Source organism: Fistularia commersonii, chromosome 2 (genome assembly GCF_037954325.1).
Source record: "Fistularia commersonii isolate RoL2024-O1a breed Wild chromosome 2, RoL_Fcom_v1.0, whole genome shotgun sequence".
Classification (NCBI taxonomy): Eukaryota; Metazoa; Chordata; class Actinopteri; order Syngnathiformes; family Fistulariidae; genus Fistularia; species Fistularia commersonii.
This window is the reverse complement of record NC_141285.1, coordinates 5,216,078-5,230,763: the sequence shown is the minus strand read 5'-3', so window position 1 is coordinate 5,230,763 and position 14,686 is coordinate 5,216,078. Positions and strand designations below refer to the sequence as shown.

Below are 14,686 nucleotides of genomic sequence, written 5' to 3'. Positions count from 1 at the left end.
GTTTGAGGTCAGCAACTATGAGTAAGAGCCTCCGTCAATTCCATGTTAACTCTCTCTGGCCCTGAGGGTTGTCTCGCTCACATAATATTTTGAACTGGACTGGTCAAACATGGCTGCTGGTGTATTGGAGTGTTTCATTCCTGACTTACCCAATAGGTCTGGATACCACCAGCTCCACTTGAGGCTCCGATTGCGACTCCAGGATGATGTTGTAGACTTCCTTCATGGTCGCTCCTGGCAACAGCTTCCCGTTCCACTGCAACACCTCATCTCCTAAAATCAGAAACACACGGGGGTGTAAAACGATTTGGGTTCCAACATTTGTTCGGGTCCCAGAGAAGCATTGGACACTCTTTACCGGTTAGCATATCAAAGTCCAAGCAACTTTGAAACCAATAAAGAACTTCCTCTATTGATACTGTTGGTCTTACTTTATTTTCATTGCTTTTTACAGTGCGGCATTGATGGATTTTACTATGATGATATAGATTTTAGTGAACCGATGATGCAGTTTATTGATGCACTTTGTGAAGTCTGATGGTACTCTTTATTGTTGATGGTGCACTTTATTCCCTATTATTGTTTGTTGTTATCGTTACTGTTCAACTGTTGCAGGTTGAGGACAAAGTACCTTAGATTTTTTTATTATTTTTGATGTGAATATGGCCGAGATGTAACGCATACATTTTATGTATGCATCAAAATAGGAAATGACCATATTATGAAAGCCTAACAAAGATCCCCTTTTGGAAATGAGAGCTGTTATGTGAATGATTTAGCTGATACTCACCTTATTAATATATAATAAAGCACAGGGTTCTTTATGGCTCCAAACTCTCAGACAGCGTACAGAAATATTTTCTGTACGAAACAGTAAATCTCAGCAAAACATTTTTTCACGTAGATAAATTTGTGCTTGAAATAGGTGATCTAGATTAAAACAGCCACACGTGTCATGGAATTTTACTTTGCTGACAATAGAATAATGGGATGAAACTAGTACACATTTGTTTACAGTCACGCGTCACATTTTCTATTGTGCTTATAATAAAGACACGAGTCCCTCGAAGTAATGCTTCATCCTAACCATTAGGAAACACTCAAAAATACCAGTTCAGGGCCTGGTTACTTTGGAAGTTGTTAGAATGAACACATACTAAGTAATTGTAACATTTGGCCGGGTTCATCTTCGGCCATCTTCAAAACCTGAGAGATCTGATCACAAGTAAACCATAATAAAGACCATCATGATGCTTTGATATCCCACTGAGATCCATTCTTCAGATCACGTTTTGACAGTGGTCTGTCCACGTTCTTTCAGAGGTATAAGTACAAACAAGCCCTGGATATCCGGATAATCTTTTTTTCTAGACATAAATACACGCTCACTTGGACTGCATCTCTGGTATTTTATTATTTACACCACAGAGAAAAGCCCACACGGAAATATTACAAACATTAATGAGTCGAGCCAGTCCATCTTATTTCTCCCTCTTCGTTTAAATTCAGTAGGAGGGAACGACTCACTGGACATCTCTCCAGTGCTGTGTGTGTAGTAAATGCACACTCCTCTCTTTTTTCCAAAAGTGAATTTGGCTTGTAAACATGTTGCTATCACCATATCCGGTTGCGCTGAATGGAAGTCACGCAGGTTTTATTTGCATACAAGGCGGGGAAGTGACATCGAGTCACTGATGGCACATGTGGAGAATCTTTTTTAATATCGGGCATAAAGACATGTGAAGCTTTCCGCTTGAGATAAGATCACTCAGGATGCATTTTAATACCCTTTCGTAAACTGGGCCTAAGACCAAACATGCTGTGCCAATAAACTCGGTTTCAAACATGAGGCATATCATCACTGTCCCAGTTTTAAGACTCGATAACGTGAGCGTGAATGAACCTGCTCTCAGATGTCCCACCACATCGGCCAGACTGCCCTTCTTGACTTTGGTAATGAAAGCACCTAATCTCCCTGACTCTGTAACTCTGCCTCCCACCACCTGCAAAAAAGACACAAACAAGCTCTATGAGACTGTATATGGACAGATTTTTCTTCACGGGTGTCTTGCGTTACATCTGTTCTTCAAGCCAGGCTTGACCTTTAACCCCAGCAGAGCCCCGGCTTCTTTAGGCATTGTGGCACTCCTCTTGCTGAGGGTGATTTGTCCAATCAGATGGTCGCCCTCCTTAGACGGCTGCCAAGTTACAGGATGCTGCACAGCAAGAGACACAATCATGGACACTCAGCAGAGGTGATCTTTTTTTTTGTTTCGAAATTAAAGGCAGAACGTTTGCATTCATGTCTAAAAATAGTTTGTCTCCACTTTGTGCTGCAAACCTAATCTGTCAACATTATTTGTGTTGAACCAACACATGCTATGGTTGCATGTGGTTGTTTGATTCAGTAAACATGGGTATTTTAATACAAAAAAAGTACTGACATGTCAATATTGACAAATATCTTAGTAACATTAACTTGATTTAACTTTCTTGACTCCTGAAGTTTAGTTTAAAAATAAACTAAACAGAATGTCCTTTAATATACTACTACTACAACAACAACTAATAATAATAATATGCTATTTTTAATATACTGTCATTATTCATTGTTATAATATATTAGTATAATACATGCATATAATATACATATTATTATAATACATAAATAATAACATAATAACAATAAATTATTGTTATCATGTATTGTTGATATTTAACAGGGCAGCTGTTGACTCCTAGTTTTTCAATTAATATTTCTATAGAAGTAACAAGAATTAATAAATTGATCAAAATATTTAATATCACAAATGTCCTGTAATGTACTCACAAATACATGTGCCTTTATTAAGATAAGGGCACCATTCAAAACAGGTTTACAATAAAAAAATGTAAAAAAATAAATAAATACCTCCAATGTGGATCTGATTGTACCACTATGTGAACAGTTGAGCATTAAGCATGGATGCTACAAGTTTATTGTTCTAGCTGCTGACAGCTGTCAACGGATGCTATAACTAGATTAAGATTAAATACTACTTTTAATCAAATAACAGAACAAAAAAAATGTACAGGCATACAATTTGTCATTTAACGCTTTGATCACCGGTCACAAATTACTTATTTTAGCAAAACACACGATATGAGAACTTGCAGACACACATTTATGAAGACTTACATGCCACACAGTGGGGTCATGAGGGTAACACTCCCAGTCCCCTGAAAAAGAAATGAATATTAATGCAAAAATATAGATTTGCATATCTCTGGATAATGTAAGGCGCAGGAAATCAATTTGATTTCAGTTTAAAACGGTAAAAATATTAAGGGGGTTTAAACTTGCAAGTGTATTCCCAGATTCTGTCACAAGCCTCTTTCAATACCATACCTATTCTAATTGTGTGCAACAATTTTAAATGCATCAGTACATCAAAGAATAATTAACAATTTGGAAATAGATTTACCACAAGTAAACTATTTTTTCTAGTAACTACTACTTTTACAAGTAGTGTGACCTGGTTCCCTTTTTCTACTAACCAACATGATATTTGAGAGACTTTGCACAAAATCCACCCAAACTTTGCATGTATAGAGGGCATCAGTCAAGATATTGCATTGGTACAGTTAAGTGCAGGTGTGTACAGAAATCTGAGTCTTTTGTCCTACATTTATCTGAATTTTTTGTTTTGTCCAAGTGCAGTCTACTCCATACACATTTTTGACGGGGTCTGTGCTGCTGTACAATACTGTTATGACATTGAGTAAAATACAGGCAGGCGCTCCTAAGAGCCAGGAGGCTATGAGGTTAATGAATTGTGACAACTGATAGTGGCGTTATGTAATTTTAAAGCAAACCCCTCCAACGGTGGCTACCGAGTTCTCAGTTTCACTACTCCAGCATGAGTTCGAGTTTGTGCAGTGAGTGGGCCATGCAGGCGACTTGATAGGTTAAGTCAAAAGAACAAAATATTAGAAAAAATATGGATATATTTCATTTTCAGATACATTTGTGTTCAAAAACAGATGAGAATAAATATCTATGCATGACTCCTCTATCTAACCGAATGTCGTTGTATGTCTGTTTTCATTGTTTTCTACCTCAGTCTCATAGTGGTTAAAAAATAAAAAATAATACACTTGAATCAAATAAAAAAAAAATAACGTTATCAACAGGACATTATATCAACCTTTTTATTATTTTACTATTGTTTAATTATTAAATGTATTTGTAAGTGGTAACATTTATGCATGACTTATTCAAGGTTGCCAAGAAAATACTAGCAATGAATGTTTGCTATTTAAAGTCAACTCCATTGGCATCACGATTAGTTGAACGCATCAATTTGTTTTACACCTAAAACCATCTCTGTAATAAAAAGTGAATCGGTATTCAGAGACGAAATTGAATTTTTACCACATTTATTATAATCACTGCATGCTCTTTCCCAAAATACAAAATGGTAATCACGCCTGCCGAAGATAAAAGCTATAACTGTAGGATCATTCAGAGGATATTTTTAGACCTTCTCCCAAATACAAAGTGAATTCATCATCAAGGGGTTCAGCATGTCAGCTCAATCTTTTTGGATTTTTGGACATTTTGACTTCTTTTTTCTGTGGTATCTTGAAAGACCCTTTGACGCCCGGTTTCCCACTTTGGCCTTCACTCTATAAGGTCACATAATATGTGACCTTATAATGTATATTATGCATTTATGCTGAGGTTTTTGAAGTGGGATGCAGGGTTCCATAAACAGCTTCAGTTGTGGATTAGCAAATGGAAGAAACAGAATTTTAAATTTCTTTGAAGACATGTCATCAAACCCTATAAGATAAACTCTGTAAGATCCTGTAAGATAAAGGTCCTTCTTTATCTTTTTTTATTTTTTTGAACCTGAGTGTTCATATAAGTAAACAGAACTCACTGTCTCCACTGAAACATGCACATTCCTTCAAATATTGTCATAAAATGAAAAAAAAAGTGTTCCATTTAGCTTTTTATGTCAAAAAGTTCAAGTTATCGTATGAAGCATCTTAAAATAAATCTCATCCAAACACATTGTTGTAATATCAACTAAAGTTGTCATTTTATTTATTTCAAATTATTAAACTACATTACCTGAATTTTGAAAACATCCAGGACATTTTTAATGATTATTTTCTTTTTATTTGGAGATATTACCTTTCAGATCTTACCTTAAAATTTCTGCACACAATCACTTATAATTTAGTCAAACATGTCTTTAAATATGCCAGAAATAACCTAAAAAATATCGAGGAAATTACTTTAAAAAATGTCAAATATAATGACACACAGGAAAATATTCAAATACAAGAAAGTCTCGCTTTATCAAAGAATGGATAGTGACGCCTCCGTTTAAAAAAATTACTGCCAAAGAAAATCATTCATGTCCAATGAAGTGATCTAGGTGTTTTGATGTGTTAAACTGTTTAGAGTTCAACACCAATAAATGTCAGATAATAAATCTTTGTGTAAATACTTTGTGGAGTGACAAAAAAGTTATACTGAAAAAAAAGCGATATTCAACGATATATATTAAACTATATTTAATTTTAGAATTGTACATCATACCCCCCAGTTTATTTTAGGAGACAGCATTGGTATCTAAAAATCTCAGCATTAATGTGTATCCACTTTGGGCCTTGTTTCCTTTTACACCAGAAGATGAAATGGTTGTTTAGAAGTAAGCCTTTACAGAGCATAACAGTAATACTGTATGTGCTTGACTGCACATTTGAGCATGCGTGTGTGTGTGTGTGTGTGTGTCTGTGTGTGTGTGTGTACGTGCATATGTTTCTGCACCGATCTCCCGATGATTTACATGCCTGGATGTGTGTAGGCTGCCAGCAACCACATCTCTCTGCTGACCTGGTCTCAGTCTCAAGCTAAAAAAGGAAGCAGTGTCTCGCAGCCATACTAGTGTTTAAAACCTGGCCTGACAAAACACTGTCACCCTAAACCTCTACTTGATCAATGCCTCTGCTTCTGGTGCAGGTCCAAGCTGGCTCTGAGTGTACCCTCCGCTTCATCTCAGCACTGTCCTTGAGAATAGAGAGGGCTTGTTAAGTTCTGCCACTGTTATTATTAATTATAAAGTCTAACAACAGGGCTTGATTCTATATTCAGATTTGGTATCCACTTTTAACTGGATATTTTCTACCAAAATCATGTGAAAAAGTTTTATGTGAAGTTACATAAAATCAGAATCATCCAGCAAAAGAATATTCATCTATTAATCTGGTACAAGTATAATTTAGCCATGATGTTATTATCAAAACATTACAATTATTTGAATATTTCAGAACACATATCATTAAGTAGAGACAGTTTAAATGTGATAAGTTAACTTTTTGGACTACTTTTGGGAAGGCTCCTAAATGAAAATGCGTCATTCAAAATGCTTAGACTAGGGGTCGGTCTGCAATCTTTCAATGGCTGGTAGTCAAAGGACCATTCTATTTTTTTTTCCCAAGACCAGCCAACGTTAAATTACTTACCATTATGTAACCATGGCTTCTCTTTTCGAAGTTACTCAATTTTATTTTGTTTTGTATTCTTCTGTTAAGCTGTAAATGTCAAAAAGTTTAAATTGTCTTTTACGGCTGTCAGGATACTACTACAACTACTATTGGCAGGACCATAAAAAAAATATCCAAAAACTTTATATTAACTAAAGCTGTCAAATATTACTTCAAATAGCATAAAAATACACTACCTGAATTTTAGGGAGGAAACGTCCAAAAAATTGTATAATTACTATTGAAAAGATAGACTGAGATTTCATCTTAATAATCTTGAAAAAAAAACAACATAAAATCACCTAAACGTCTAATCATTTCCTTAAATATTCCAGAAATAAACTGAAAATATTGAGGAAATTACTTGATCTAAATAGATTAGCTGAAAATTCACAGCAAAATATTCAAATATATTAAAATATAATCTTAGACCAAAATAGACTATAGTAGTTGTAAAATAAAACATTCCATGTCCATCAGGAAGCTTCCAACATGCCAAACATATTTCAAGATATTTCCATGTTGAAGCTGAAGTGGAAATAACTTTTATAATTAACAATCTTTTATTTATTTACACAACAGATGAATGCAAGTAGTGAGATGACATAACGCAGCTTGGTTGTGACAAGGTTAGAGTGTAAACAGTCGTGTGTTGCTGGGCTGGGGGACATGGTCAGCTGTGTGAAGCCACACAAGGTCAGATATCAAACGGGGTCAAACTGCCCCATTGCAGACACACACACACACACACACACACACACGCACACACACATTCACACACATACCCCCATCCCACTTACCCCAGGGGCCCAGCTGAAAACAATATAATATGACACAGAAGAAAACACTCGGACATCTACACGATCTCACACACACTTGTTAACATACATGCTGCTCAAAGGTGAAGCTGCCATTTCTTTCGCATATGCAAGTTAAAAACAAATGAAGGCTCAGTACTGCAAATGTTTGAATCGACATTTTTAAAATCTATGTTTTAGAATCGTTTAGTCACTAAAGTGTATTCATCCTGCCTTTTGCAATGGATCCAGTGCAGCCTTACCTCTGTCTCCAGTCTGAATTCAGATGGCTGAATGAGACTGAGGAGCTCCTTCCACTTCTTACATTCACATCCCATGATACTGTATTCAGATGGGAGTGTCTTAGCTCACATTCACATTCACATGCACACACACACATACACACACACCCACACACACGCACACACACACAAGGACAGCCTTTGACGCCATCAATTAGAAACACTTTACTGTAGCTATTTATGTTAGTCATTTGGTTGGTTACTTTTCAATTACTTTGTGTGACCTTGTTTCCTTACTTTCTTTATTCCTGTTGACTCTAGTGTGCCAGTTTGAACAACGAAGGTACAACGAAGGTGCAGGAAATAAAAATTCCATGCAGATAGTATTGACATTATCATTAATCGGGACTTGTTGGGAAAAAATCACACTACATTCTTTCCACCTCACAAAGGCCTGAGTATGAAGTTAGAATGTATTTTAGATTTTTAAAATTAACCGGAGACGCTAATCATGTAGCTGAAAAGTATTACTGCTAAATGCGAGTCCAGATCATCTGTCAATATGACAATGTTATCAAGTGCTCTGGTTTGTGTGGCATGCAGTTACCAGTTTACTTAAGTTCACTTAAGTATACTCCTCTCTCATGCCAACGACTACCTTCATATCCTCTCACTACATCCATAAATCCTCTCTTTGGTCTTCTTCCTGCCTGGTTGCTCCAATTCCAGCATCCATCCACCAATATATTCACTATCCTTCCTCTGTATATGACCGAACCATCTCAGTCTCGCTTCTCTGGCCTTCTCTCCAAAACATCTAACATGTGCTGTTCCGCTGATAGACTCATTCCTGAGCCTATCCATACTGGTCACTCCCAAAGAGAACCTTAGCATTTTCATCTCTGCGACCTCTAGCTCTGCCTCCTGTCATTTTCTCATTGGAATTGTTTCTAGGCCATATGGCATTGCTGGTCTCACCACTGTCGGTATACCTTTCCTTTCATTCTGGCTTATCGTATAGTCTTCTATCATATAGTACCCCTGACACTTTTCTCCACCCATTCCAACCTGCTTAAACCCTTCTTTTCACCTCTTTTCCATGCTCTCCGCTGCTCATGACTGTTGACCACAACTACCTGAAATCCTCCAACTCCTTTATCTCCATTCCCTGTAGCCCCACCGTTCCATACGGGTTCCTCTCATTGACACACATTCACTCTCTCTTGCTGCAACTAACCTTCATCCCTCTCCTTTCCAGCACATACCTCCGCCTCTCTAGATTTTCCTCTACTTGTTCTCTGCTCTCACTACAGATCACAATATCATCTGCGAACGTCATGGTCCATGGAGATTCCTGTCTAACCTCATCTGTCAGCCTGTCTGTCACCACTGCAAACAAGAATGGGCTCAGAGCTGATCCCTGATGGAGTCCCACCTCCACATTGAACTTCTCTGTTGCCCCTAAAGCACAGCGCACCACTCCCTCACAGCTAGCATACATGTCCTGCACCAGTCTAACATACTTCCCGGCCATTATAGATTTCCTCATACAATACCAGAGCTCCTCTCTTGGCACCCTGTCATATGCTTTTTCTAGGTCTACAAAAACACAATGCAGCTCCCTCTGGGCTTCTCTGTACTTCTCTATTAGCATTCTCAAAGCAAATACCGCATCTGTAGTACTCTTTCTAGGCATGAAGCCATACTGCTGTTCACAAATGCTGACTTCTACTCTCAGTCTAGTTTCCACTACTCTTTCCCATAACTTCATTGTATGGCTCATCAACTTTATCCCTCTATAGGTGACGTAATTCTACACATCCTCTTTATTCTAAAAAATGGGCACTATCACACTTCGTCTCCATTCTTCAGGCATCTTCTCACTCTAAGATCCTGTTGAATAATCTAGTCAGAAAATCTACCGCTGCCTCTCCTAGACATTTCCACACCTCCACAGGTATATCACCAGGACCAACTGCCTTTCCACTCGTCATCCTCTTCAATGCCTTCCTCACTTCACTTTTACTAATCTCTGCTACCTTGGGGTTCACAAGTCACCTCTTCTACCCTTGCCTCTCTTTCATTTTTCACACTCATCAGCTCTTCAAAGTACTCTTTCCATCTCCCCATCACTCTTCTAGCATCTGTCAAGACATTTCCCTCTCTATCCTTAATCACCCGGACCTGTTGTACATTATTACATAAATTGATGATCAAACAAATTAATTAACACATTTATTAATAGGGGCCCAATGGCAACAGGGTTAGCGTTTCCATCCCTGGTTTGATACTGACAGGGGTTGCATAGGTTTCCTCCAGATTCTCCAGTTTCCTCCTACGGTCCAGATACATGTAGTAGGTTCATTGGTGACCCTGAATTATTCAGGCATGTGAATGAGAGACGCAGGCAATTAAAAGAGAAAACTGCTTAAGTCTCTTTTCTATGTTGGTCAGTACCATGTAAAAGATTATTTTAAGGGAAAAAAGGTTTAACGATTAATGGAAATCAATTAAAACCAAAGTCTTGCCAGCACAGTATCTATCAAGTTAGTTTTTAATACATACGACAAACTATACCAAGGCAAAAATCTAACCATAATTTTAATAATTATGGAGGTTCCACCAATATTATAAATTCAAATAACATAACTAAAGTGCCAGAAACTGTTACCATTGACGCAGGCACATCTCCTCATACGAGGCACACATTCCGGCCTTGCCATCAAGCAGGGAGGTTGTTTGCAAGTCTGCCTGTTGTGGCAAGAAGAAATGCTGACAGTCAACACTTTTCATTGATTCAGGTGCAGGAAACCACATGGAAAAGTTACACTCTTTGGTGTCTACCCATCTTATTTTATGCTGGCCCTGGCTGATGCTACATGTCCCCCAAGTGGATTATTCGAGCATGCAATGCCCGATGCTTCTGCACTGCCCATAGCCGCTCCCATTCCTTCACCACACAGACCGAATCCCCCTCACCTATACATAGTCCTTGCTGCCTGCCATGACCTGAGGGAGGCTTTCAGTAAAGACCAGATGATCCAGGCAGTCATCAACTCGCCAAGGCCCACTAAGTGGAAGCACAGTTTCCTGGATTTTTCCAATTTCTACTAGTTCTTTATCAGGAATTATAGCCGTGTGGTGACACCCCTCACCACTCTTACATCGTCCCTATGCCTGTTTGTTTGGATCAGTTATTAAGGACCTAAAGAGGTGCTTCACTTCCAGCCCCATTCTGTGCCCCCCTAACCCTTCCAGGGCTTTTGTGATGGTATGTGCCTCTGAGATTGGTCTAAAGTGGTACAGTCACAGCAGTCAACCGCTGACGACAAGCTGCACCCCTGAATGTTCTTCTAATGTAGTTTCACCCCAGACAAGAAGTATGAAACTGGGAACAGAGAGCTGCTGGCTGTTGTGAAGGCCTTCCAGGAGTGGAAGGCTGGAAGGGGCCAGATATCCTACAACCGTCTGGTCAGATCACAAAATCCTCACTTACATCATATAGGCCAGGCAGTTGAACTACCGTCAGGGCCTTGTTCGTTGGTTGATTCAATTTTACTCTAACGTACCCGCCAGGCTCATAAAGTCCTGTCTTAGGTCCACGCAGATGGGAGGGACCCATCCACCCCAAAACCATTCTTCCCGCTTCTCTGGCAATTGGAGAGGTCAACATGAATCTCGATGAGGCGGTCAGGAGGGCAAAGGATACCCAGTCAGACCCTGAAACTCGACCCCACAACCAGCTCTATGTTACCTATGCAGTATGGACCCAGGTGCTTAAGTGGTGTAGCTTCGCCGACACTTCTGGTGGCTAACAATGGCAGTGGACATCCGGGAGTTCATCTCCAGTCTGTGCCCAAAACAAAGCCTCCCACCAGGCCCCCCCTGGTCTCCTGTCTCCATCCCCAGTCGTCCCTGGTTGCATATCACACATCGCACAGTCATCCTCATTGAAAAAGACTGTGTTTTCTGAACTGTTGCACCTAGTGGCTCTCCCTACACTCCTCTTCTTGCCTGCCACCTAACCGCCAATCCCTGAGGATTCCCTCTACCATCAGTGAATGCCAGTGACTTCTCCGTAGCCGCCTGTCCCCGACCGGACTCCTTCCTCGTTGGTGTATGTTAATGCCTTCCACCTAGCCGCCTCGTCAGTGTACGCAAGCACCTTCCGCCTGGCTCCCGCCTGTTATTCTTCAGTTGTCGATGTGAATCAAAGCCTTCCTCCTAGTTGCCCATCCCCGACTGGGCTACTCCCCTCGTCGTTGTGTGCCAGGGCCTTCTGCAGATTGCTTCAGCTCGTGACTAACGTCCAGGAAGACAATGTCACAACAAATCCTACAGCTGGATGCCGATGGAAGGGAAGTACAACAGAACATGTTGTTGAGAAACAAATGTGTTTTCTGTGCTCATCTATTGGACTGTAACACAGAATGATGGGGAAAATAAACAAGATTTTGTAGTTTAAGCTAATATTTTTTGATTCATTCATTAAGTGAACTTGATTTCTATTTTCTCATGTCAAAAATGGAAAGCGATTGATTTCGATTACTAAATTAATAACGTTTTTAATGCCCCCACCTTAGAATATGATGTATTAGTCAAGCAGAATGGATGTGTCATGTGATGGTGGTGTATCAAATATATGAATTTGGTGCTTTTGGAATCTCCATGAGTGAAATCTAACGAAGAAATAAGGGTATTAAAAAAATGTCAAAACATTTTCAGAACTGAGAAGCAGCAGAGAAGACAGGGCCTTCACCCATTCCTATGAAAAGCTGTTCAGTGTCACAATACATGAAAAAAACACTGGTTCAGTGATACAGGTAATTCCACAGAACGAGAACACTAGATTTTCGCCACCAACATATCCATTTTAGCCCTTAGTAACATGAAAGTATTCAATACATATGACAGCTGAACAGGTCACTTTGCAGGTTGTGACCCATTGTTTCTACTTTCTTTTTCTTTTTCTTTTTATTGCAGCTGTCTCTTTCTCATTGGTCTATGGGGAAACATGGTCCAAACTGCTCAGGCAACTCCCGCAGTTGCACTGTTCGGCTGCGACGAACATCTACCAGGCTCTGCCTGCGACCAGCTTTGTTTTATATCCATGACTTAGTGCAATGTATTTGGAAAATAACAGTTGATGGGCAGCTGAGAAAAGAAAAAAAAAATGGACTGGCAGCAGCCTTCCTTGAATTAATGCAAAAACATCAACATAATGAAAAACAGCGACAAAAGGCTACCATGTGTCTCATTGTGTTATACGTATGTGTGGGTGCACCCACCTCCTTTGTAGTGACCTGTAGTGATGAGAACAGACATAAGAATTAGCACCACCTCCAGTTTATCCTGATAAACCTCCTCCGTATAAAACCAACGGATGAAAACACATTTCCTTAAAATGTCAAAAATGTATTTTAAATGTGCTTTGAGCATGGACGTAAACCTGACTTCCCCATAATCATGTACCTTTTTTTTTTCGTTTGTTTGACTGTTTTCCAGCTCAGATTGACAGGTAATCTCTCACCTCTCTCACTGACACTCTCGATCTCCGCATCTTCGCAGCTGCTGTACTCAGGCGTGGTCCCCCCCTCCTCCTCTGAGCTGCTGACACTTGTCTGCCGCTTCCCTCCGGCCCCGTGTGCTCGCTTCGACTTGTAGGGTCTGGGTGGTGGGGGTCGCAGGGACTCGGATTGGTCTGAGCTCAGCGAATCGTTGCGAAGCATGCTGTCTGCCTTCTCTCGTTTGGTCCGTCTCACACCTGTGCCTTGGCTAGGGGCCGATCCAGGCCCCATACCCGAAGGTTCTCTGAGCTCAGGTGGAGGATCTTGCTGCGTAGAGTGCTTTTCGTGCGGCCCGCCGACCCCACCCGCCGTCCTCGGATCCCCCAGCTCCCCTACCGCTCCTTTGCCACGACCCTGCACCAGCACAGGATGGCCCCGGCCTCCAGAAGGGACCAGCCCCGCTTGGCGAGGAGGACCAACACTGTGTTCCACGTGCTGGTAGCCCCCCTCCTGTGTCCGTCTTCCTCCACCACTTTCTCCCACTGGATCATGCTCCAAGGAGCGTCCTTTTGTGAGCCGCCGGCTTTCCCTGCGCTCCCTGGACTCACCCCGCAGGTCCCGGTCCATGGAGACCTGAGTCTGTAATTTGGGTTGGCCAGGCCTGCGCTCCCCGCGACTGCCTCCCCTCCCGTTTCTCCTGGAGAGGATCGAAAAATGGGTGAGAATGACACACGAGGTATTTTGGGCAGTTGTGACACTCACATGAAAATATGTTGTACTTCCTTGCACTTAACATAATAGAAATAAAAACAAAAAAAAATCAACCAAAAATGGTTGAAAAATTAAACTGCATCTTTCGTTCCTCTGTGTTCACTACTTTACTCCATCTTTCACTTCCTGAAATATATTTTTTGACACCGGACAACAATACATGAAATATTTCCGGAGGCCATGTTGACACCTTCAAAACGGGGCACAAAACCCCATAATATTCTGCGAGGAATCATATAAAAAGAAAAATTTCACACTTTACGACCAAAGCCTCGGGCAGATTTAAGAGGAAGCGCACCATTAATCATCGTCAAGAGCTGTCAAAAGAATAACTACTATCTTGTCTGTCCGTCCTTGAACAATCATGTATTCATGTTATTTTAGCTACAATTTTATCAAACCATGTGTGGTTTCTGACATGCAACTATGAATCCTCATAGGGGCCATTCCATTTAGGGCCTGTGACACCTTAGTCTTGATTTTTCAATCATGTCTGACTGTCAAATGACTTCATCTTATTTTACCTGTTAGTTTTTCCTGACAACAAAACTAAGCTACTATGTCATGTGATTGAAAGGGGATATTTGCTTTTTCCCTATTTCATGATCAATTCACAATTTTAATATTGTTTTATTCAATTGTCCTATTGCTCAAATCATATATTTACTGTTTGTCGCATTTGATTTCTTGTCTTTTTTTATTTGATGTATCATTCTGTTTCATGTCATTTAGTGTTACATTTTATATTTTGGCACTTATAATACCTTCCTAACTTTGACAAATGACTATTAAGAATAATTACGAGTCAAAAATAATAATAATAATTATT

The 14,686-nt window shown here is 39.9% G+C and overlaps 1 protein-coding gene across 9 annotated transcripts in view; it reads right to left on the bottom strand.

Annotated features, from left to right (window-relative positions):
• rims1a (regulating synaptic membrane exocytosis 1a) overlaps positions 1–14,686 on the bottom strand; it is a 124,709-nt gene that overhangs the window by 38,858 nt on the left and 71,165 nt on the right. For all 9 annotated transcript variants that reach the window (XM_086165134.1, XM_086165075.1, XM_086165099.1 and 6 more), the window contains exons 6-10: positions 13,110–13,783; positions 3,179–3,219; positions 2,103–2,216; positions 1,904–2,003; positions 150–273 (exon numbers count right to left, since the gene is read on the bottom strand). In XM_086165134.1, the coding sequence (XP_086021260.1) occupies positions 150–273; positions 1,904–2,003; positions 2,103–2,216; positions 3,179–3,219; positions 13,110–13,783 (1,053 nt within the window). The remainder of the gene's footprint in view (positions 1–149; positions 274–1,903; positions 2,004–2,102; positions 2,217–3,178; positions 3,220–13,109; positions 13,784–14,686) is intronic.